We start from the raw sequence: 25,250 nt of genomic DNA, 5'->3' as shown, positions 1-25,250 counted from the left end.
ATATCTAGAAAATGAATAGGTATGTCTAGAATGTGTGTGTATGTGTCTGTACTCTTATCGTGATATTCCACTCAAAGCTAACCCTCTCCATATGTCTGTTCACAGTACAATCAAGAGATTCACTATGTGGAGCCTTGTCTGAATGGTACACTGGTACGAGCAGACAGAAACAATAAAGCTGTAAGTTCCTCATTAACACACACATAATTGTATGTAGATCATATCAGAGGGAATGTGTTTGATTATCACTCAAATCATACTGTATGTTTACCTCTTTCCTGTTAGCATTTTAGAGAACATCTGGACAAGCTGTTTGCCAAAGGGATTGGTCTGCTGGGTGATGCTCTTACCGAAGCATTCACCATTCTAAATGATGTAAGTTCAGCCTCTGGCTTTAACCCCCCTGAATTCATTCATTCATTCGTCCAACACAGATATTGCACAGACTAATATACAGTAGTTACATGTACTGCGTCTTTGTATCCATATCACATACTAGAGCAGAGACCAAATGAAACAAACAACTTGAAACAAAAAAATTCTCAAATGTGTCTCAGACTTTGGTTTAATTCCAGAATTACTTTTTACATGATTGAACAACAAATACGTAAACACACTTGGATCCATGCCAGAGAAGTTAGAGTAGAAAGGCAATTAGTTCAGGCACAGTAGTTTTCACTTCCCAACCTAATTGAGTGATTTAAACGGAGCAGCATCAGTACACTCCAGCAAGGTGTACATACTTATTCTCAAGCTCTGAATATAGCGCGTCTCTTCCCTGTCTACCGTTCGAAACTCTTCGCCGCAATCCCTTCTGTCCCCCATTCCGCCCTGCAAACACAGGCACATCTATTCTGAAGGATGATTAATGGTTGTAATTAACAGTACTGATTAATAAGGAGGATGATCGTAACACAAAGCCGGTGGAGATAAGACCAGGAGCCTCTCCTTTTATCTCTCTGTTTTCAGGCTAGCGGTCTGTCGCACCGCTCCGCACCGGGCCCTGGGAGCACGGCTTCAACGTCTGCATTTGTCTGATTAATTAAATCTAGTGCAATGAATATGGTAATCAGGCGGCCAATAGGCTGAGTGTGAAATACATTGCTACTCTAGGCTAGGCTACCACCTTGGTAAATGGACGGGATGGATTCTAACTGGGCTATGGCCATTTTATTCTCTATACTATCCCTTAGCAGAGCAGATCAAAGGTAGAAAGCAATTGACTAGTGGTGTATCAAGACTAGGGTTGCCTGGATGTGTTTGTGTGTTTCTCTGCTAGAAGCAGCACTGTTGTCTGATCAAAAACACACCTTGACCATAATACTGATCACCACATGTTCCCATCATCTCCACATTTGTCAAAACTCAAATCCTACCATGGTATCATGTATTCTACCCTGAATCTGTTCTAAACATTATGGTCTATCTGGGTGGTATATCTTTATTTTTCTGTGTAGTTCACTGTGGTGGACAGGCTTTCAATGCTGTTAGTTTGATCCAATGCTGCCTTATTTACAGTTCTCTGCCTCTGACAAACCTGCCTAGCTCTAAAACTGCTCTTAGCATTGACCATATTGTTGACAAAATACATTTAAATCATTTGCTCCATATGCTGTGTTTATATTGGTCTCTTTGACATATCTACCGTAACTCTTTAGCTTTAAGGGATGCTCTGAGCAAGGTCAACTTGTGGTAATCTGCAGTGTGTGTGGAGACCACTGTGCATGCATGTGTGAGGGATGTGTGTGTCAAGAGAGACAGTCCGTGCGGTATTGTAATCCTGTGTGTGTATGTATGTCTGTCTCCACACACACTCTCACAAACGCTGCTGCCGGTGTGTTCTGGGAGCAGAGCCATGCTCAGCTCAGCAGCTTTTAGACGGCAATAATGGTGCTCACTCCACAATGCTCTATTTCTCCACATTCCCTCTGTCACAGGTCAATAAGCTATTTAATTACCACCATGCATCTTCTGCCATCAGATTAATGTGGGCTGCACTTCCCAGTTTATTTACAAAGAGATTATCTGTGTTTTAGTCCCTGATGGAACGCCAGTATCGGACATCATCAGACATCAGCAACAAAAACAGACATTACAGGCATGGCCAAGGGCAGAGGTGACAGGCAGCTGAGTTTCAAAGCGGACCTGGGTTCAAATACTATTTGAAATCTTTAGCATTTTCTTTAGCCTGCCTGGAGTGTCAAATGGGCAGGGTTTTTATTTCGTATTTCATATTGTTTCCATTGTGTCATGCAAGCTCAAGCCCAGGATTTGAAATGATTTCAAATAGTATATGAACCCAGGTCTGTCTCAAAGTTAGCCCAGGCCTCAAAGACAGAGATGGGATAGGATTAGAGGACAGATGAACATGCCCCGTGGATAAATGTTGCTCGTTTTTGAAGATACTTGTCACACCCTGACCTTAGAGATCCTTATTATTCTCTATGTTTGGTTAGGTCAGGGTGTGACTCGGGTGGGAAAGTCTATGTTTTCTATTTCTTTGTTTTTGGCCGAGTGTGGTTCCCAATTAGAGGCAGCTGTCTATCGTTGTCTCTGATTGGGGATCATATATGTTGTCATTTTCCTTTTGGGTTTTGTGGGATCTTGTTTTCTGTTTAGTTTCTTAGCCTTACAGAACTGTGTGCTTTCGTGTTTTTGACTTTGTTATTTTGTTTGGTGTCATCAATAAAGTTACGATGTACGCCTACCACGCTGCGCCTTGGTCCACTCTTCCTTCTAATAACGAGAGCCGTTACAATAGTCAGCTGGCTGTCGTGAAGACCATGTAGTCCAAGGCCATCCACACAAAAAAAGGCTTCTGAAAAGGCATTCCGTGACCCAGGAAACAAAACTAAAAAATTCAACATCTTAATAGATGATTTTATGAATATAAACACTGTGTCATTCAAAACTTGTAAAAGCTGCACATTAGTTAAATATTGTAAATCAAAAGGTACAATTTGAAATCATAGCACATTTTTTATCATTTCTCCTCGCAACATTATGAGGTTGCCATGTTACATCTTGGTTACAATTTTTACACAAGTTCCATTGTACATGCTTGCAGAAAGAAACACATGTACCGAACCGGAGGAATCCCAAAATAATATGAGATAAGAAGCTGTTGAAACATGCAAAATAGATTTTTCTCAGATGGCAGAACAGCGCTTTATTTAGCTGTCGGGACCTTTCTTGTTTTGAGAGCTGTGTTAGCTAGCAAACGTTATGCTGTCTTTAGTTTTGCTAGTAGGCAAGAGCAACAATGGCCCTTCTAAGCTTAATAGAGCTCGCCAGCTTGTAGTCCTAAATTAGTTAAGTCTGGTTCGTACAGCCATCCCTAGGGGGGATATTAAATGGGGAAAGAATAGGGTTTTGGGATAAATGCCAAAAATAAGGTCAGAGGTTAACACACACTTTGGAGATCTGATACGTTTTGTTCTATGGAGGTAATACCAGTCAGTTAACATGATCTTTATGAATTATGAAGCCTTGGTGTTTTTTTAATGACAAATGCTTCAAAATTCACAAAAATGTACGTTAGCTGATAATCTTTATCTCATAGAACAAAACATATATGATCTCCTAAACCTGTGTTAACCGCAGACCTTGTTTTCAGCATTTATCCAAAAACACCATTCAGTTCCCCATAATTTGGCCAACGAACCATGGTGGTGTAACGATGTACGCTAAAAACACAAACAGCGCACCGACCTGAAACAATGACAACTGGGGAAGAAACCAAAGGGAGTGACATATAAAGGGCAGGTAATCAAGGAGGTGATGGAGTCCAGGTGAGTGTCATAATGCGCAAATGCGCGTATCGCTGGTGATAGGTGTGCGCTATAGACGAGCAGCCTGGTGACCTAGAGGCCGAGAGGGAGCACACGTGACAGGTGGTGTCAGTGCCTACAGAAAGACGACATTACTATTGCTCTCTATACAGCTGCCAAAAATGTCTTCATACTGTACGTGGTTAAAACATTTTCTCATTTCGGGGTTCATCTGGATCAATGAAGGTAACACGTGTTGCTTGAGCTGATGCATGGACGAACACACAAATAGTTCTGTGCGCCAGTGTGCAAAAAAAGTAACGAAGGTGAAACAACGTCGGAACGTTGCTAGGGAAATTACCCAAGATGCTCTGTGATTTCAAAGCTAAATAATGTGCAACTTCAAGTTTTTAATCACACCGTATTCATGTTCATAACATTATCTACAAACTGTTGCTGAAATTGTACACTGCTGTTTTTGGGTCACGGAACAAGACATTTTTGGTGGGTGGCCCTCTGAATAATGGTGCAAAAGCAGTCATCATTTTGTCCTGATGATGATGGAGATCTGGTTCAACTCAATGAGTTTCCTTATTAGAAATGTTTTAAATAATCTAGTCGATAATTGTCTATATATATATATAAATTAATCATCTGAACTTCAATTAACTAAAATATGCCTATAACTATAGTCAAGTCACAAGCCTGTATTTTTGCAACTGAAGTGCAACACAGTCCCAGACTCAAATCTCAACTCTTTTCCTGAATGTGTGTGTATCTGTAGTTTAACCAGACTGGGCATGGCAGTGTGTGTAGCCAGGCCATCATGCTTGTGACTGACGGGGCCACACAGATGTACGACGATGTTTTCGCCAAGTTCAACTGGCCAGACAGAAAGGTGAGAAATTGATCTCTCTCTCTCTCGTAAACATTACACTCAAAAAAATTCCAAAAGATAGTTAAAATATTATATATACCGTGTTGTAATGATGTGCAAATAGTTCAAGTACAAAAGGGAAAATAAATATATGTTGTATTAACAATGGTGTTTGTTCTTCACTGGTTGCCCCTTTCTTGTTGCAACAGGTCACAAATCTTGCTGGTGTGATTGCACAGTGTGGTATTTCACCCAATAGATATGGGAATTCATCAAAATTGGATCTGAGGGAAATAGGTCTCTCTAATATGGTCAAACATTTGGCAGGAGGTTATGAAGTGCAGCTCAGTTGTCACCATTTTATAGGCAGCGTGCAAATCGAACTTTATTTGTCACATGCGCTGAATACAACAGGTTTAGACCTTTCCGTGAAATGCTTACTTACAAGTCCTTAACCAACAATGCAGTTCAAGAAAGAGTTAAATTTATTTGGTAAATATTTTCTTAAGTAAAAATAATAATAAAAGTAACACAAAATAATAACGAGGCTATATACAGGAGGAACCGGTACCGAGTCAATGTGAGGGGGGGGTCCAGGTTAGTCGAGGTAATTTCTACATGTAGGTAGGGGTAAAGTGACTATGCATAGATAATAAAAAGCAAGTAGCAGCAGTGTAAAAAACAAAAGGGAGGGGGGGGGGGGGGTCAATGTAAATTGTCCGGGTGGCCATTTGATTAATTGTTCAGCATTCTTATGGCTTGGAGGTAGAAGCTGTTATGGAGCCTTTTGGTCCTAGACTTGGCGCTCCGGTACCGCTTGCCTTGCGGTAGCAGAGAGAACAGTCTATGACTTGGGTGACTGGAGTCTGACAATTTTATGGGCTTTCCTTTGACAGCGCCTGGTATATAGGTCCTGAATGGCAAGAAGCTTGGCGCCCCAGTGATGTACTGGGACGTACGCACTACCCTCTGTAGCGCCTTATGGTCAGATGCCGAGCAGTTGCCATATCAGGCGATGTAGGATGCTCTCGATGGTGCAGCTGTAGAACTTTGAGGATTTGGGGACCCATGGCAAATCTTTTCAGTCTCCTGAGGGGGAAAAGGTGTTGTCGTGCCCTCTTCACAACTGTGTTGGTTTGATTGGACCATGATAGTTTGTTAGTGATGTGGACACCAAGGAACTTGAAACTCTCAACCCGCTCCACTACAGCCCGTCAATGTTATTGGGAGCCTGTTCGGCCCGCCTTTTCCTGTAGTCCACGATCAGCTCCTTTGTCTTACTCATATTGAGGGAGAGATTGTTGTCCTGGCACGACCCTGCCAGGTCTCTGACCTCCTCCCTATAGGCTGTCTCATCATTGTCGGTAATCAGGCCTACCACTGTTGGGTCATCAGCAAAATGAATGATGGTGTTGGAGTTGTGTTTGGCCATGCAGTCGTTGGTGAACAGGGAGTACAGGAGGGGACTAAGCATAGACCCCTGAGGAGCCCCTATGTTGAGGATCAGTGTGGCGAATGTTGTTACCTACCCTTACCACCTGGGGGCGGCTCGTCAGGAAGTCCAGGATCCAGTTGCAAGGGAGGTGTTTAGTCCCAGGGTCCTTAGCTTAGTTATGAGCTTTGTGGACTATGCAGAGCTGTAGTCAATGAACAGCATTCTCACATAGGTGTTCCTTTTGTCCAGGTGGGAAAGGGCAGTGTGGAGTGTGATTGAGATTGCGTCATCTGTGGATCTGTTGGGGCGGTATGCGAATTGGAGTGGATCTAGGGTATCCGGGATGATGTTGTTGATGTGAGCCATGACCACTCTTTCCAAGCACTTCATGGCTACCAATGTGAGTGCTACAGGCAGTAATCATTTTAGGCAGGTTATCTTCACTTCCTTGGGCACAGGGACTATGGTGATCTGCTTAAAACATGTAGGTATTACAGACTCGGTCAGGGAGAGGTTGAAAATGTCAGTGAAGACACTTGCCGGTTGGTGCATGCTTTGAGTACACGTCCTGGTAATCCGTCTGGCCCCGCGGCTTTGTGAATGTTGACCTGTTTTAAGGTCTTTCTCACATCAGCTACCGAGAGCGTTATCACACAGTCATCCGGAACAGCTGGTGCTCTCATGCGTGCTTCAATGTTGCTTGCCTCGAAGGCATTTAGCTCGTCTGGTAGGCTCGCGTCACTGGGCAGCTCGCGTCTGGGTTTCCCTTTGTAGTTCGTAATAGTTTTCAAACCCTGCCACATCCGACGAGCATCAGAACCGGTGTAGTAGGATTCAATCTTAATCCTGTATTGACACTTTGCCTGTTTGATGGTTCGTCTGAAGGCATAGCAGGATTTCTTACAAGTGTCCGGGTTAGTGTCCCACTACTTGAAAGCGGCAGCTCTAGCCTTTAGCTCTATGCGGATGTTGCCTGTAATCCATGGCTTCCGGTTGGGATATGTACGTACGGTCATCGAAGCACTTATTGATGAAACCGCTGACTGAGGTGGTATACTCCTCAATGCCATTGGATGATTCCCGGAACATATTCCAGTCTGTGCTAGAAAAACAGTCTTGTAACTTAGCATCTGCGTCATCTGACCACTTCTGTATAAAGCGAGTCACTGGTACTTCATGCTTTAGTTTTTGCTTGTAAGCAGGAATCAGGATGATAGAATTATGGTCAGATTTGCCAAATGGAGCGCGAGTGAGGGCTTTGTATGCATCTCTGTGTGTGGAGTAAAGGTGGTCTAGAGTTTTTCCCCCACTGGTTGCACATGTGACAAGCTGGTAGAAATGAGGTAAAACAGATTTAAGTTTGCCTGCATTAAAGTCCCCGACCACTAGGAGCGCTTCTTCTGGATGAGCATTTTCTTGTTTGCTTATGACCTTATACAGCTGGTTGAGTGTGGTCTTAGTGTCAGCATTGGTTTATGGTGTTAATTAGACGGCTATGAATAATATAGATGAGAACTCTTGGTAGATAGAGTACCTTATGATAAACTGTAGACCACACTACCTCAGGCAAGCAATACCTCGAGACTTAGACATTGCGCACTAGCTGTTATTGACAAAGACACACCCCCGCCCCTCATCTTACCAAACGTAGCTTCTCTGTCCTGACGATGCATGGAAAATCCTGCCAGCTCTATATTATCCATGTTTTCATTCAGCCACAAGTCGGTGAAACATAAGATATTACTGTTTTTAATGTTCCGTTGGTAGGATAGTCTTGATCGTATATCATCCATTTTGTCTTCGAATGATTGCACGTTGGCCAATAGAACGGATGGTAATGGAGGTTCTCACTCGCCTACAGAATTTCACGCAAATGACAGGGATTTTGGCCAGTTCCTGAGAAAGCAGTATATCCTTCGTGTCAGACTCATTAATAAAGAAAAAAATCATGACTTTATCATGTTCAAGGTGAGTAATTGCTGTTCTGATGTCCAGAAGTTATTTTCGGTCATAAGAGATGGTAGCAGCAATTATTTACAAAATAAGTAATAAAAATAAGTTAAGTTAAACGCAAAAACGAACAAAATAGCACAGTTGGTTAAGAGCCCGTAAAACGGCAGCCATCCCCTCCGGCGCCATTCAATCAAGGCATGGGGGCGGGTAGAAGGGGCATAGGTCTCATATGGGGGGGCCTATGAGTGTGGCCAGGGTTTGCTTGGGGTGGTCTTAGCTGGTTGGGGTGCGGCTGGTGATCCTGTGGTCTGGGTGTAGGTCCTCTTGACGTGGGTTCTCTCGGTGCAGGTCCTTCGGGAGGGCATCTTGCAGGTCTGGGAGGATGTCTGGGCAGCGTGTCCGTTGCTCCTGTGTGAGGTGCAGGGGCTATGGTTGAGGGTGACGTCCTTCAGGGTCCTGGCAAAAGTTGGGATTGCTGCCTTGTAGAGGTGGACCTGGTCATTAAGGCTATTCAAGTCCAGGGTGGAGTGGTGGGCCAGGTATCCTTCAGGTTGAGGCACAGTCTCGCGAATGCTTGCATTCACCCGCTGTATGGTGGCAGGGTGAAAGTATTTTCATGGTAGCGTGGGTGGAGATAACCACTTGTGCATTTGGGAAAGTGGAAGAAGCTTTTGTCACTCCCTTGAGTGCTGTTGCCACCCTTTCCTGCTCTGCCCTCAGATAATTTGTGCATGTGTGAATTATGATGTGTCTGGGGGACCCTAGTCTGTCATTTGACAACAGATCCAGGGCATGCCTAGTATTTGGGCACCAGAGTTTAGCCACTTTGTACTTGGGAAAAAGTTGATCCTCTTGAACCCCAACCCCGGCCAACAGCTCCGCACCCAACCCCGGCCAACAGCAGATGTTCTGAAAGAGCTGCAAAACCTGGACCCGTACAAATCAGCTTGGCTAGACAATCTGGACCCTCTCTTTCTAAAATTATCCGCCGCCATTGTTGCAACCCCTATTACTAGTCTGTTCAACCTCTTTCATATTGTTCGAGACTCCTAAAGATTGGAAAGCTGCCGTGGTATTCCCCCTCTTCAAAGGGGGTGACACTCTAGACCCAAACTGTTACAGACCTATATCCATCCTGCAGTCAAACATACCATTGTAAAACTGTCTATCCTACCGATCCTAGATGATGTCATTTACAAAATAGCCTCCAACACTACTCAGCAAACTGGATGCAGTCTATCACAATGCCATCCGTTTTGTCACCAAAGCCCCATATATTACCCACCACTGTGACCTGTATGCTCTCGTTGGCTGGCGCTCGCTACATATTCGTCGATAGACCCACTGGCTCCAGGTCTTCTATAAGTCTTTGCTAGGTAAAGCTCCGCCTTATCTTGCTCACCCACCCGTAGCACGATCTCACTGGTCATCCCCAAAGCCAACAGCTCCTTTGGCCGCCTTTCCTTCCAGTTATCTGCTGCCAATGACTGGAACGAATTGAAAAATATATATATATATATATTTTTTTAAATATCGCTGAAGTTGGAAACGTATCTCCCTCACTAACTTTAAGCATCAGCTATCTGAGCAGCTTACCGATTGCTGCAGCTATACATAGCCCATCTGTAACTAGCCCATCCAACTACCTACCTCATCCCCATATTGTTTTAATTTACTTTTTTGCACACCAGTATTTCTACTTGCACATCATCATCTGCACATCTATCACTCCAGTGTTCATTTGCTAAATTGTCATTACTTCGCTACTATGGCCTATTTATTGCCTTACCTCCTTACTCCATTTGCACACACTGTATATAGAATTTTCTATTGTGTTATTGACTGTACTTTTGTTTATCCCATGTGTAACTCTGTGTTGTTTTTTGTTGCACTGCATTTCTTCATTCAAAAGTATTTGCCATTTGAGTTAGAGGAGCACAATCTCTGGCTTTTGTGTGTCCTCGGTGGATGTGGATGAGCTCAGTGGATGAAAGGGAGCCATCAGGGGAACTGACAGGGGGATTGTTAGGAGGGGGTGGCATCTGTTGGGTTTTGGGTCCTGTGTTGTCTGTCCCATTGTAGTGTTGAAGTTGTAGTCCGGGTCTGAGGTGGGCTGTTCTGCTGGCTTCTCTGGGGGAGTCTCCTGCTCAGCTTCCTCACCTCCTTCACTGCCATGTGTGCCTTTAAGTGCTCTCACTTCAGTCCATATAGCAGCCAGCTCTCTCAGACAGACGTCCATCTCCACCTTCTGTGGGTTTGTTCTGTCTGGATTTTGTGGACTAGCTCTCTGAGCTCCACCATGTCTCTCTCCAGTTCTGTGAATTTATCCCTGGAGGAGCAGTGCAGTTGTGGGACCTGGGTGTGTTCAGTGTTGGGGGGGTGACTATCTTCATCTGCAGGACAGTTTGAAGAGGTGTGATCAGACTCACTCAGGTTGGCAGAGCTTTTCCTGCTGTGCTCTCTTTGATCCCATAAAGTCCTACTGGAACTGCACGAGGGTGCCCTGTACCATTACTGTCCCAGACTTGTACACGTTGACAGAAGTTGTTTCAATTTCCTCAATGTCTAATATTATTCTTGAAATTCTCCTGCCATTGTTAGGCTCAAGAATTTTCACACCTCGCACTTTACAGCTAATTGAAGTTGCATCCAGGTGTCACGACTTCCGCCAAAGTTGGTCCCTCTCGTTGTTCGGGCTGCGTTCGGCGTCACCGGTCTTCTAGCCATCACCGCTCGACTTTTCATTTTTCCATTCTTTTTGTCTTGTTTTCCACACACCTGGTTTACATCTCCCCATGATAACTATGTGTATTTAGCCCTCTGTTCCCTCCATGTCTGTGTGGGGTATTGTTTATTGTCTAGGTTGGCACGCTTCCGGCTGGGTTGCGCCGGGTTTTATTTGTACCCGTGATTTGTGGGAGCCGGTACTTTGTACTTGGTTGTTGTACTTTGTGCTGCCTCACTTGTTCTTTGGACATTTGTTTTTGTGACGAGTTGCGTTCTGTTCTTACTATTGCCTCAGTAAAGTGCTTTGAACAACAAACACTGATTAGCTTGCGCATCTTTTACGTTATGTCATTGCTTGTCTCGTTGCGCAAGTGGTTTTGGAATGATTGTCAATTTGTTTAGATCTTTTTTGCTGGGCTCATCTGTCGGTCCTGTGCGACAGTTCACTTAGCCTAGGAATAATTTATATTTAGCAATTAGCAAGAGCAAGCCTACTTCTCTCCAAAAAATAGGCTATTAGGTCTTGTATTAAAAAAAAAAGAATAGTCAAAATAAATGGTCTATAGCTTTTGTAGCCTATAGCTTTCCAGGGATTCCACGTGAAGAGCAATAGGGGTGAGGCTTGCATAGAAAAAAAACGTTATTTGGGGTTCTATATAAAACCTATTGCTTCTTTGGAAAAGTGTAATGTGGATTTCAGCTAACAGCAGCTAACAGTCACATCAAACTAACAAGCTCCCTTTTCATTTGTTTTAGCTATTTTACATTCACATTTATATCCATACTAATGATGCTGCTGCATGATTTCAGCTAGTCAGAAAAATTGCTAGCCGACACGTTAACTCTCTAAGGCAGGGGAGAGATCGACTCTCTAAGGCAGGGGAGAGATCGACTCTCTAAGGCAGGGGAGAGATCAACTCTCTAAGGCAGGGGAGAGATCGGATTCATATGTTGCAACATTGCTGCTCCGGTCAGAGTTGCAAACAGCAAGGTTCATACAAACCTGTTCTGTTGCAAACTAAAGGCTAGCTAGAAGCAAGAGGAAATCATTTAATAAAAGGGGTTCTATATAGAACCTTCTGGTCAATTCAAATTTTGACTGCCATTCTGATTCAAAAACCAACTGCCATTCCAGCATGAAGATGCAAGAGGACATGGTTGAACTTATAAATAGCCTACCTATAAGCACATTATTTATCAATTGATGAAGGTAAGCAAAGTAGCTTATTTAATTCAAATATATGAAGCCAAAGTCATATGATAAACTATAGCTAGGCTAGATAAATAAAGTTGAATTAGCTTACAAATGGTGCTCAAATTCTATCTAGTTAGCTAGCCAGGAAAAGTTAGCCACTTTACAAGCTAACTCTTACAAATAACCATTATTTTGGGATATGCCAAATAGCGCTACAGACCCAGCATGCAATTAGCTAATTGTTACTTTTCAGCATTTTAGTGTGGAGTCAGATGACGCGACTGTTTCATAAAGCCATTAGACTGTTGCTGATCTTTGATGAATGCAGGTGATGGGCAGTGGGCTGAATAAGAGGAAGTATGTAATCTAAATGATTTATAATAAATGTTGTATAATAAGTCTGTGATTTAATAGCCTAGTTAATCATTACATGACTTAACACACCATCTATTTTTTGCTCAGTCCGGCTGTAACCCAATTAGAGGCAGATGAGCTCTCCTTCGACTGCTTCTGATGACAACAACTGCATGTAAGTTGTTCTTCTACATCAACATTATATGTCTGCATAGCATTTTGCCTTCATTTTGGAAGATTAACTCCTGTTTTTGCTCTTTTTTTCTTCTCAGGAACCAGCCAGGCTAAAAAAAAAAATCTGAAAATCAGCCAGACGTGTACCAAGATTGACGTGGGGCATCACTCAAACAAAGACATGCCTCCATGGCCACCAGTGCATATTTCCAAACGATATTTGCATGTAATGACAATAAAATCTAAACTATGCTGGTATTCTTTTGTCCATTATTTAATTGTTTATTACATTATATTCTTAGTTAACAATATTACTATTTATTAGTAGTAGCCATAATTCATAAATGGCACCATACAGGGTTCTATATGAAACAAATTTTATTTCAGTGAAGAATAACCCTTGGGGTTCTGATCAAAGTACCCTATAAAAGGGTTCTATATATGAAGCAAGCAATAGAACCAAAAAGGGTTCTATAAGGAACTTTTTTTCTATGATTGTATAGCCCAGAGCTCTCCAAGCCTGTTCCTGTAGAGCTAACGTCCTGTAGGTTTTCGCACCTGAAGTGCACCTGATTCTAGTAATTACCTGGTTGATGAGCTGAATCAGATTAGTAAAAGTTGGGGTTAGAGTGAAAAAGTTAGCTATTCAAAAACAGGGTTGGAGAGCACTGGTATAGCCTATTGTGCACAGGAACCACTTGAAGAGAGAGGTTAGAGATATGTAGCTGAAATAAGAAGCTAAATATTAGCTAGATTAGGCCATCCATTGCCTAGGGCTGTGAACTGCAGTGAAGGGTGGAAGGTAGCCTAGCATTTAAGAGCTTTGGACCAGTAATGGAAAGGTAACTGATTCGAATCCTCAAGCCAGCAAGGTAGAAAAATCTGCCATTGAGCAAGCCAGTTAACCTACAACTGCTGCCCAGGCACCGATGACGTAGATTAAGTCAGCCACCCACACCTCTCTGATCCAGAGGTTGGGTTAAATGTGGAAGACACAATTCGGTTGAATGCATTCAGTTGTGCAACTGCCTAGGTAAACCCTTTCTCTAATTTTAATTAACCGCTCAAACGGCCTGCTTTGAATGCTTCATGACAAAACAAATGCATACAGCCTAGATCTGATTATCCAACCATTTGGACCAGTTATGGGTCTATTCTCAACATAGTATAAGGACCAGAAAGGTACATTAGCAGGCTACTCAGGTGTATTTTGATCACACCATCACACACTCTCTACTTTCAAACTTCCCTATTTTATATTCAGCAAGCAAGAGCAAGCTGGAATCTCTCCTCGATAGGCTAGTAATAGTAGTAAATAAAATTCTTGAATTAAGTGTACAAGCTATTGTAGTCTAGTTTTTCCTGGGACTCCAAGGCCTAAGAGGATTAGCTGTAGCTGAGAGGCCAGGTGCATAATTGCACAAAGAGAAATGTGAAGACAGACTAGAGATGTGTAGCCTAAGTTAGAAACGTATGCAACCCAGCATTCATTAGCTAAATATTATGCTTAATACTTCTAATTATTTTTGGGACAAAATAGTAAATAATTCCAGCTGTTTGTCATGGATCATCATTCTCCCAAGTCGTCCTATAACTAATGTGGATACCAATATGCTTACACAAGCCCAGTTATTCAGGCACGTTTACCATGCGCTCTGCTTTCTCTCCTCTGAGCAGCCTCACACACCTAGAACCAAGAACGCTTCAATATAACGCATTTTTCAATGTTTTATCAGAGGGACAGGGAGGAAAATAAATAAATAAAATAGCTCTGAAAGTGATCCAAACGATAGCTCTCGTTATCGTTCTCCAAACAAGCTTCAATGCCATGCAACACTCCTTCCGTGGCCTCCAACTGCTCTTAAACGCTAGTAAAATCAAATGCATGCTTTTCAACCGTTCACTGCCCGCACCCGCCCACCTAACTAGCATCACTACTCTGGATGGTTCTGACCTAGAATATGTGGACAACTACAAATACCTAGGTGTCTGGATAGACTGTAAACTCTCCTTCGACTCATATTAAACATCTCCAATCCAAAATCAAATCTAGAATCGTCTTTCTATTTCGCAACAAAGCCTCCTTCACTCACGCCGCCAAACTTACCCTAGTAAAACTGACTATCCTATCAATTCTCGACTTCGGCGGTGTCATCTACAAAATAGCTTCCAACACTCTACTCAGCAAACTGGATGCAGTCTATCCCAGTGCCATCCGTTTTGTTACCAAAGCCCCTTATCTTCTTATGGCTGCAGGGGCAGTATTGAGTAGCTTGGATGAAAAGGTGCCCAGAGTAAACTGCCTGCTCCTCAGTCCCAGTTGCTAATATATGCATATTATTATTAGTATTGGATGGAAAACTCTGAAGTTTCTAAAACTGTTTGAATGATGTCTGTGAGTATAACAGAACTCATATGGCAGGCAAAAACCTGAGGAAAAAAAACAACCAGGAAGTGGGAAATCTGAGGTTTGTAAGTTTAACTCATCACCTATCGAATACACAGTGGGATATGGGTCATTTTGCACCTCCTACGGCTTCCACTAGATGTCAGTCTTTAGAACCTTGTCTGATGCTTCTACTGTGAAGTGGGGCCGAAGGAGAGGGGATTGAGTAAGGTCTATCATGACCTGAACATGCGCTGACCATGCGCGTTCATGTGAGAGCGAGCTCTGTTCCATCGCACTTCTGAAGACAAAGGAATTCTCCGGTTGGAACATTATTGAAGATTTGTTAAAAACATCCTAAAGATTGATTCAATACATCGTTTGACATGTTTCTACTGACTGTTACGGAACTTTTTTGACATTTCGTCTGCTTTTAGTGAACGCGCTTCGTGACTTTGGATTTGTTTACCAAACGCACTAAACAAAAGTAGCTATTTGGACATAAAGGATGGACATTACCGAACAAAACAAACATTTCTTGTGGAAGTGGGAGTCCTGGGAGTGCATTCCGACGAAGATCAGCAAAGGTAAGTGAAGATTTATAATGCTAGTTATGACTTTTGTTGACTCCACAATTTAGCGGGTAACTGTATGGCTTGCTTTTGTGGCTGAACGCTGTTCTCAGATTATTGAATATTGTGCTTTTGCTGTAAAGCTTTTTTGAAATCTGACACAGGGGTTGCATTAAGAACAAGTTTATCTTTAATTCCATGTAAAACATGTATCTTTCATCAAAGCTTATGAGTATTTCTGTTATTTGATGTGGCTCTCTGCAATTTCTCCGGATATTTTGGAGGCATTTCTGAACATGACGCCAATGTAAACTGCGGTTTTTGGATATAAATATGAACATTATCAAACAAAACATATGTATTGTGTAACATGAAGTCCTATGAGTGTCATCTGATGAAGATCAAAGGTTAGTGATTAATTTTCTCTCTATTTCTGCGTTTTGTGACTCCTGTCTTTGGCTGGAAAAATGGCTGTGTTTTTCTGTGATTTGGCGGTGACCTAACAATCGTTTGTGGTGCTTTTGCTGTAAAGCCTTTTTGAAAATCAGACACTGTGGTGGGATTAATAAGAAGTGTATCTTTAAAATGGTATGAAATACTTGTATGCTTGAGGAATTTTAATTATGAGATTTCTGTTTGAATTTGGCGCCCTGCACTTTCACTGGCTGGTGTCATATCGATCCCGTTAACGGGATTGTAGCCCTAAGAAGTTATACCACCCACCACTGCGACCTGTATGCTCTAGTTGGCTGGCCCTCGCTACATATTCGTCGCCAGACCCAGTGGCTTCAGGTCATCTATAAGTCTATGCTAGGTAAAGCCCCGCCTTATCTCAGCTCACTGGTCCCAATAACAACACCCACCCGTAGCATGCGGTCCAGCAGGTATATCTTAATGGTCATCCCCAAAGCCAACACCTCATTTGGCCGTCTTTCCTTCCAGTTCTCTGCTGCCAATGACTGGAACGAATTGCGGAGAAAGATTTAAAAAAATATATATATATTACATTTTTTATTTAAAAAAAATATAATAATTAAAAAAAGAAATCGCAGACGTTGGAGACTTATATCTCCCTCACTAAATTTAAGCATCAGCCATCTGAGCAAACCGATCACTGCAGCTGTACATAGTCCATCTGTAAATAGCCCACCAAATCTACCTACCTCATCCCCATATTGTTTTTATTTACTTTTCAACTCTTTTGCACACCAGTATCACTACTTGCACATCACCATCTGCTCAACTATCACTCGTGTTAATTTGCTAAATTGTAATTACTTCGCTACTATAGCCTATTTATTGCCTTCCCTCCTCACGCCATTTGCACTCACTGTATATAGACTTTCTTTTTTTCCTATTGTGTTGACTGTACGCTTGTTTATTCCATGTGTAACTCTGTGTTGTTGTTTGTGTCTCACTGCTTTGCTTTATCTTGGCCAGGTCGCAGTTGAAAATGAGAACTTGTTCTCAACTAGCTTACCTGGTTAAATAAAGGTCAAAAAAATAAAATAAAAAAAATCGTTCTCCATTCATTTTGTAGTTATCGTTGTGTGAACGCTCCTGTTCACTTGAATATAAAAAAATAATTTGTATCATTATTGTCCTTCGTATGGACAGCCCTTTGGAGATAGAATTATCTCCTAACCTGCTATGAAAAGGCACTTCTGGTTGTAGCTGCACTTCCTCTAGTCACAACCATGTGATTTGTTGAGTCACCTCAACTGACATTACAAAACAATTATTTAATTGTATAAGCCACGTTAGTTAGTATCATTTGAATGAATATTCTACATTACCATGGCAGTCCACCATCAGTTGATATAACTTTCCAAAATACCATGAAAATTATTGCATCGCAATACCAAGCAGCCATTGCAAGTGTACCATTTTAAAATCATGGATATTATATGGCTGTTTGATTTTCCTTTTTGATGTGGAGAAAAATGTAGTTCTTATTATTCAATTACAGCTTTTAGCACAGTAAATCTACAATTAACTGCAACATACAAGCTTTCGTAAAGCTTACATTGATGACATAAATAGTCATAATGGAGGGACTGTGGATGGACTTTTCAGCCATCCTTTAGAGGAAAGTGAGGAGAAGAATCTCATCAGGTGTTCAGTGGCATCTGTCTGTCTGACCTCCATCCACCTTAACAGATTGGCCTGGCTCAATCAGCCACTCATGCAGACAGTGAACTCTGCTCCTGCATGTGCTTTGCTAGAGAAAGAGGACTGGGTGTACTCTAGAATCTAGAGCCTCTCTCCTCCTGTCTTCTCTGCTTATACTGCCCCAGGCTGGTTATCTGTGCTCTAGAGCCTCTCTCCTCCTGTCTTCTCTGCTTATACTGCCCCAGGCTGGTTATCTGTGCTCTAGAGCCCCTCCCTCTTTCCGTATCCACAGCCTTCTCCCTGCCTCTACTACAATCAAAATTGTGACTTTTTTTTTTTAAACAATTCTAATAAACGCAAAAAGTTGAATTTTTGTAATCCATCAGATATTGACTGAATTTTAGCACAAAACATTTTACTGGCACGGCCAAATAATGAATGGAGTTCAGGGCTTTTGGTGGGAATTCAGGTATTACATTTACTGTAAAAAAATATATATATATATATTTTTTTTCTTAAAATCCACTCATTCTTATTGTCACAGGTATTTTAAAAATTATTTTGTTAAAATTAATAAAAGTATGTGCCTCATTTGCATAATTACACCTGCACTGCATAGACGGCTATATTAATTACTGTTGTCACGTTCTCTTGCGTAATTCAACAAGTGTCAATAGCAGAATACCCTCGGATTTAAAAATCAACACCTTTGGTTCTAGATTACACCGACCTAAACATACTTTACATTGTTTGTGAGATCAAAGTATCACTATAATCAGTGTTCATTTTCGGAAGTTGCTTTCATTTCGGCGCATCTAATTTGTAAACATTTTAACTTTATTGAATGACTTTTTTCAATTCCACAAAAACACCCATCAAAACAAAGTTCTTTCTTCTCTTACTTATGTGTCGAGGCGGTGCGTTAAATCCCCAACAAAGCTTTAGCGTTCATAGATTCAATGGAAAGATATTAGCTGTGTTTGAATACTCATACTAACCTCACTATTTTTTACATAAATTGAGTATATAGTTAGTATGCCAAAAGTTCCCGGGTGTTGTACTACATTCGCCAAAATACGAAGTATACACAGTGGACACCATTTCCGTACTTATAGGGTCCATAATGCCATTCTTCAGGAAATGGGCGTGGCTTCACAACATTTTCAGATTTGAAGAAAATGGCGGAAAATATGCAACAAGAGCGGATACAAATTCATTGCTTTAACTTATGACAAATGTTAAGAAAATGTTGAGCAATGTAATAAAGTAAACTTCGGCAAAAATTTATAATTAAATTGTTGCAAGCAGCACATACAATCACCACCGCTCTGGATAACATGAAAACTTTTTAACCAGCTCTGCTAGGGCGAGTAAAATGGTCAGAGTGAGGTGTTCTCTCATTTGTGTCTGGAAATAGCTAGCTTGGGTGCTTGACTGCTGTTGTGAGGTCAGAAGGCTCGAGTCACCCTACTCCTTGGCCAGAGCATCCAGTGTGCGCTCTGAACGCTCCCAGAGCGAAATGCTCTGAATTTACAAACGGACAATCTGACAATGATTTGAATTTACAAATGCCCAAATGCCCAAATGCCCACTTGGCTTCCCTGGCTAAAGCAACAGACTCCCCACATGCAAAAATACTACAGTTTACAATAGAAGACTAATGTACTTCTAGAATTCTGTACTATCCCTTGATGTGTAGTTGTTACTATAGAATTTTGTAGTATGCTATACTACACACTGTAGTATCCCTCAATCATGTAGTGCTTACTATATACTTTTCTAGTATATTGTAGAATACTACAATAATATCCTCAAAAAAACTATACTAAATACACTAGTCAGCAAAAACACTAGTGTCCACTGTCTGCAAAAACACTATAGTAATACTACAGTATTTAAGTTATATATATACCCCATCCATTCCCCTGTATGAGGCACATACTTTTCTTCATATCTGCAACCGGAACCCAGCACCTCTCATCCGGTCCGTACTCCTCCCACTCCACGAGGTACTGAAGGCCCCCCCACCCGACGCCTCGAATACAGGATGGAACGAACGATGTACACCGGGGTCCCCTCGATGTCGAAAGGGGGCAGAGGGACCTCCCGCACCTCAGATTCCTGGAGCGGACCAGCCACCACCGGCCTGAGGAGAGACATGGAACGAGGGGTTAATACGATAATCAGAGGGAAGCTGTAACATACCTCGTTCACCCTCAGGACTTTAAATGTTCCCACAAACCGCGGACCCAGCTTCCGGCAGGGCAGGCGGAGGGGCAGGTTACGAGTCGAGAGCCAGACCCGGTCCCCCGGTGCGAACACAGGGGTCTCACTGCGGTGACGGTCCGCGCTGGTTTTCTGACGACACGCACCTCGCTGGAGATGGACACGAGCGGCCTCCCATGTCTCCTCCGCGCGCCTAAACCAGTCGTCCACCGCAGGAGTATCGGTCTGACCCGGATACCATGGTGCCAGAACCGGCTGGTACCCCAATACACACTGAAAGGGGGAGAGGTTAGTGGAGGAGTGGCGAAGTGAGTTCTGTGCCATCTCGGCCAAGGGCACGAACGCTGCCCACTCCCCCGGCCGGTCCTGGCAATAGGACCGCAGAAACCTGCCCACATCCTGGTTGACTCCCTCTACCTGCCCGTTACTTTCGGGGTGAAAACCTGAGGTAAGGCTGATCAAGGCCCCCAGACGTTCCATGAACGCCCTCCAAACTCTCGACGTGAACTGGGGACCCTGATCCGACACTATATCCTCAGGCACCCCGTAGTGCCGGAAGACATGTGTAAACAGGGCCTCCGCAGTCTGTAGGGCCGTGGGGAGACCAGGTAGAGGGAGGAGACAGGACTTAGAAAAACGATTCACAACGACCAGGATTGTGGTATTCCCCTGTGAGAGAGGAAGGTCTGTTAAGAAATCCACTGACAGATGTGACCAAGGTCGTTGTGGAACGGGTAAGGGATGTAACTTACCTCTGGGCAGGTGTCTCGGAGCCTTACACTGGGCACACACTGAGCAGGAGGAAACAAACCTTCACGTCCTTTGCCAAAGTGAGCCACCAGTACTTCCCAGTCAGACAGCGCACCGTCCAACCAATCCCCGGATGACCAGAGGGAGACGTGTGGGCCCAAGAGATCAACTGGTCACGGACAGCAGACGGAACGTATGCCCAATGGGACACTGGAGGGGAGCGGGCTCCGTACGCAGCGCCTGCTCAATGTCCGCATCCAGATCCCACACGACTGGCGCTACCAGGCAGGAGGCCGGGAGTTTGATCCATGGGCCGCTCCTCTGTGTCATACCGTCTGGACAGTGCGTCTGCCTTCTTATTCTGGGAACCTGGTCTGTAGGATAAGGTAAACACAAAACGAGTAAAAAAAACATGGCCCACCTTGCCTGATGAGGATTCAGTCTCCTCGCTGCCCGGATGTACTCCAGGTTGCGGTGGTCAGTCCAGATGAGGAAAGGGTGTTTAGCCCCCTCAAGCCAATGTCTCCACGCTTTAACCACAGCCAACAACTCCCGGTCCCCCACATCAGCACCAAGCTCTGGCATCTCTCCATTCAAATCCATATCTGGGCCATTGGATGCAACACCATGCGTTTTCCCATATTCGACTAAGCGTCATAATCATTGATAACACACCGACAATTGCATCAAAATTAGGTCCATATCAAAGGATGAATTGTTTATCTACAACTTGATCTGAGTATCAGATCGTATAGAGCCGGTATTCCCCAGGGGTACGCGCAATGCCGTCGGGGTATGGCAAATAAAAATGTGATTCACATTTTAATTTTTTTATTTTTCCCTTCACATTTTCAAACAGTTAATTTTCCATACATTTGGGTGAAGTTTCCCTTGCCTGGTTAGCCTCGTTTCACTGCCAAAAATACAATTAAACCATCTAGTGTTCAGTGAAATAACAATGTCAAATACAGGTAGCCTAGTAAAATAATTAACATCCAATCACATTAACCGTTACTCGTGGGAATTCCACTAACGGTCCATATGTAGCCAAACCTAGCTGTTGCTCATGTTTGTATCTACTGATGGCGCAAAAGCCATGACAGGGAGACATAGTGGACTGGTAACACGCGTGCAAGAAGTTGCTCCCAATGCCACTTGGGTACACTGCAGCATCCACTGTGAGGCTCTTGCTGCCAAGGGAATGCCTGACAGCTTGAAAGACATTTGACACCACAGTGAAAATAGTTAACTTTGTTAAAGCAAGGAACCTGAACTCTTGTGTATTTTCTGCACTATGCAATGATATGGGCAGCGACTATGTAACGCTTTTACAACATACAGAAAGAAGTGCGCTGGTTATCAAGGGACAAAGTATTGACTTTTTTTTATTTAAATTGAGACAAGCTTAACTTCATATGGCTGCAGTCCAGTTAACGGGATCGATATAACAGCCAGTCGAAGTGCAGGGCGCCAAATTCAAAAAACAGAAATCTCATAATTAAAATTCCTCAGACATTCATGTGTCTTATATCATTTTAAAGGTAATCTTGTTGTTAACTTCTAATGGCTGAAGGGGCAGTATTGAGTAGCTTGGATGAAAGGTGCCCATTGTAAACGGCCAGCTCCTCAGTCTCAGTTGCTAATATATGCATATTATTATTAGTATTGGATAGAAAACTCTAAAGTTTCTAAAACTGTTTGAATTAAGTCTGAGATTAACAGAACTCATATGGCAGGCAAAAACCTGAGAAGTTCCACTTCCTGTTTGTCTTTTTTCTAGGGGTGCCATATTTTCAACCAAGGGCTGATTCAAAATACATAGACTTGTGGATGGGTTTTTACTTCCTACGGCTTCCACTAGATGTCAGCAATCAACAGAACTAAGTCTGATGACTAATGTGAAGGGGGGTCGAATTAGACAGAATTTAGTATGAGGTCCCATGAGGTGACCATGCATTCACCATGCGCGTTCACGTGAGAGGCAGCTGTGTTCCATCTCTCAATTGAAGTCGTTATAGTTCTCCGGTTGGAACGTTATTCAAGATGTATGTTAACTACATTCTAAAGATTGATTCAGTACATCGTTTGCCATGTTTCTACTGACTGTAACGGAACGTTTGGACATTGTCACGTTATAGTGGTCGCGCTTTGAGACTTTGGTTAGGGTTTTGGTAAACAATTCGAAAGTAGCTAATTTGACATAAATAACGGACATGAACGAACAAATCAAGCATTTATTGTGGACCTGGGATTCATAGGACTATATTCTGATGAATTCCTCAAAGGTAAGGAAACATTTATCATGTATTTTCTGGTTTCTGTTGAGTCCAACATAGTGGCTAATTTGGCTAATCACCTGAGCTCCGTCTCAGATTATTGCATGGTTTATATTTCCGTAAAGTTTTTTTGAAATCTGACACAGCGGTTGCATTAAGGAGAGGTATATCTATAATTGCATGTGTATATATGTATTATCATCTATATTTATGATGAGTATTTCTGTTGAAACGATGTGGCTATGCAAAGTCAGTTGATGTTTTTGCAACTAGTGAATCTAGTCGCCTCAATGTAAACTCCGATTTTTTGATATAAATATAAATTTAATCAAACAAAACATGCATGTATTGTGTAACATGAAGTCCTATGAGTGTCATCTGATGAAAATAATTGAAGGTTAGTGATTAATTTTATCTCTATTCTGGTTTTTGTGAAACTATATTTAGCTGGAAAAAATGGCTATGCTTATTGTGGTTTTGTGGTGACCTAACAATCGTTGTGGTGCTTTCGCTGAAAAGCCTATTTGAAATCGGACACGTTGGTGGGATTAACAACAAGATTACCTTTAAAATGATATAAAACACATGAATGTCTGAGGAATTTTAATTATGAGATTTCTGGTTTTTGAATTTGGCACCCTGCACTTGGACTGGCTGTTGTCATATCGGTCCCGTTACCGGGACTGCAGCCAATAATCCCACCAAAGTGCCCGATTTCAAATAGGCTTTTCAGCGAAAGCACTACAAACGATTATGTTAGGTCACCACAAAACCACAATAACCACAGCCATTTTTTCCAGCTAAAGATAGCTTTCACAAAAAACAGAATAGAGATAAAATTAATCACTAACCTTCGATTATTTTCATCAGATGACACTCATAGGACTTGTGGCTATGCAGTCATAGGACTGCATAGCCACATCGTTTCAACAGAAATACTCAACATAATTATAAATGATAATACAAGTAATACACATAGAATTATAGATATACCTCTCCTTAATGCAACCGCTGTGTCAGATTTCAAAAACCTTTACGGAAATATAAACCATGCAATAATCTGAGACGGAGCTCAGATGATTAGCCAAATTAGCCGCCATGTTGGACTCAACAAACCAGAAAATACATGATAAATGTTTCCTTACCTTTGAGGAATTCATCAGAATGCAGTCCTATGAATCCCAGGTCCACAATAAATGCTTGATTTGTTCGTTAATGTCTGTTATTTATGTCAAATTAGCTACTTTCGAATTGTTTACCAAACACCCTAACCAAAGTCTCAAAGCGCGACCACTATAACGTGACGAAATGTCCAAACGTTCCGTTACAGTCAGTAGAAACATGTCAAACGATGTACTGAATCAATCTTTAGAATGTTGTTAACATACATCTTGAATAACGTTCCAACCGGAGAATTACATCCACTTCAATTGAGATGGAACGGAGCTCACTCTCACGTGAACGCGCCAGTTCAATGCGTGGGCACCTCATGGCAGTGATTACTCATTCCTGTCTCCTTCGAACCCCCTTCAAATTAGAGTCAGACTAAGTTCTATTGACTGTTGACATCTAGTGGAAGCCGTAGGAAGTGAAAACCCATCCAGATCTGTATTTTCATGGAGAGCTTGGCTGAAAATCTGGCACCCTCAGAAAATATCCAAACAGGAAGTGGAACTTCTCAGGTTTTTGCCTGCCATATGAGTTCTGTTAATCTCACAGACATAATTCAAACAGTTTTAGAAACTTTAGTGTTTTCTATCCAATACTAATAATATGCATATATTAGCAACTGAGACTGAGGAGCTGGCCGTTTACAATGGACACCTTTTCATCCAAGCTACTCAATACTGCCCCTGCAGCCGTAAGTTAAAGTTCTCTTTACTGACCATGATTTTCACTTGTCTGACCGCTTGCATGATGACGAGTTTCTCACACAACTGGCCTATCTGGGTGATGTTTTTCCCCACCCAAATGATCTGAATCTAGGATTACAGGGACTCGCCGCAACTATATTCAGTGTGCGGGACATAGAGGCTATGATTAAGAAATTGGAACTCTTCTCTGTCTGCATTAACAAGGACAACACAGGTCTTTCCAGCATTGTATGTTTTGTGTGCAAATTAACTCAAGCTTACGGACAATGTCAAATGTGATACAGCGAAGCAACTGAGTGAGCTGGGTGCGCAATTACACAGGTACTTTCTCGAAACGGATGACAAACTGGATTCGTTATCCCTTTTATGAACTGTCTCCAGTCCACTTAATATCTGAACAAGAGAGCCTCAAAATTGCAACAAGCAGTTCTGTGAAAATGTAATATAATCAGAAGCAACTGCCAGATTTCTGGGATTGGGCTGTGCTCAGAGTATCCTGCCTTGGCAAATCATGCTGTTAAGACACTGATGCTCTTTGCAACCACGTACCTATGTGAGAGTGGATACTC

At 42.4% G+C, this 25,250-nt stretch overlaps 1 protein-coding gene across 3 annotated transcripts in view; it reads left to right on the top strand.

Annotated features, from left to right (window-relative positions):
- The window catches only part of LOC139536142 (voltage-dependent calcium channel subunit alpha-2/delta-3-like), a 127,476-nt gene that overhangs the window by 27,362 nt on the left and 74,864 nt on the right, over positions 1-25,250 (top strand). For all 3 annotated transcript variants that reach the window (XM_071336371.1, XM_071336369.1, XM_071336370.1), the window contains exons 9-11: positions 106-180; positions 286-375; positions 4,555-4,668. In XM_071336371.1, the coding sequence (XP_071192472.1) occupies positions 106-180; positions 286-375; positions 4,555-4,668 (279 nt within the window). The remainder of the gene's footprint in view (positions 1-105; positions 181-285; positions 376-4,554; positions 4,669-25,250) is intronic.

Source organism: Salvelinus alpinus, chromosome 12 (genome assembly GCF_045679555.1).
Source record: "Salvelinus alpinus chromosome 12, SLU_Salpinus.1, whole genome shotgun sequence".
Lineage (NCBI taxonomy): Eukaryota > Metazoa > Chordata > Actinopteri > Salmoniformes > Salmonidae > Salvelinus > Salvelinus alpinus.
The sequence above is the reverse complement of the archived record's forward strand: the minus strand, read 5'-3'. Positions and strand labels throughout refer to the sequence as shown.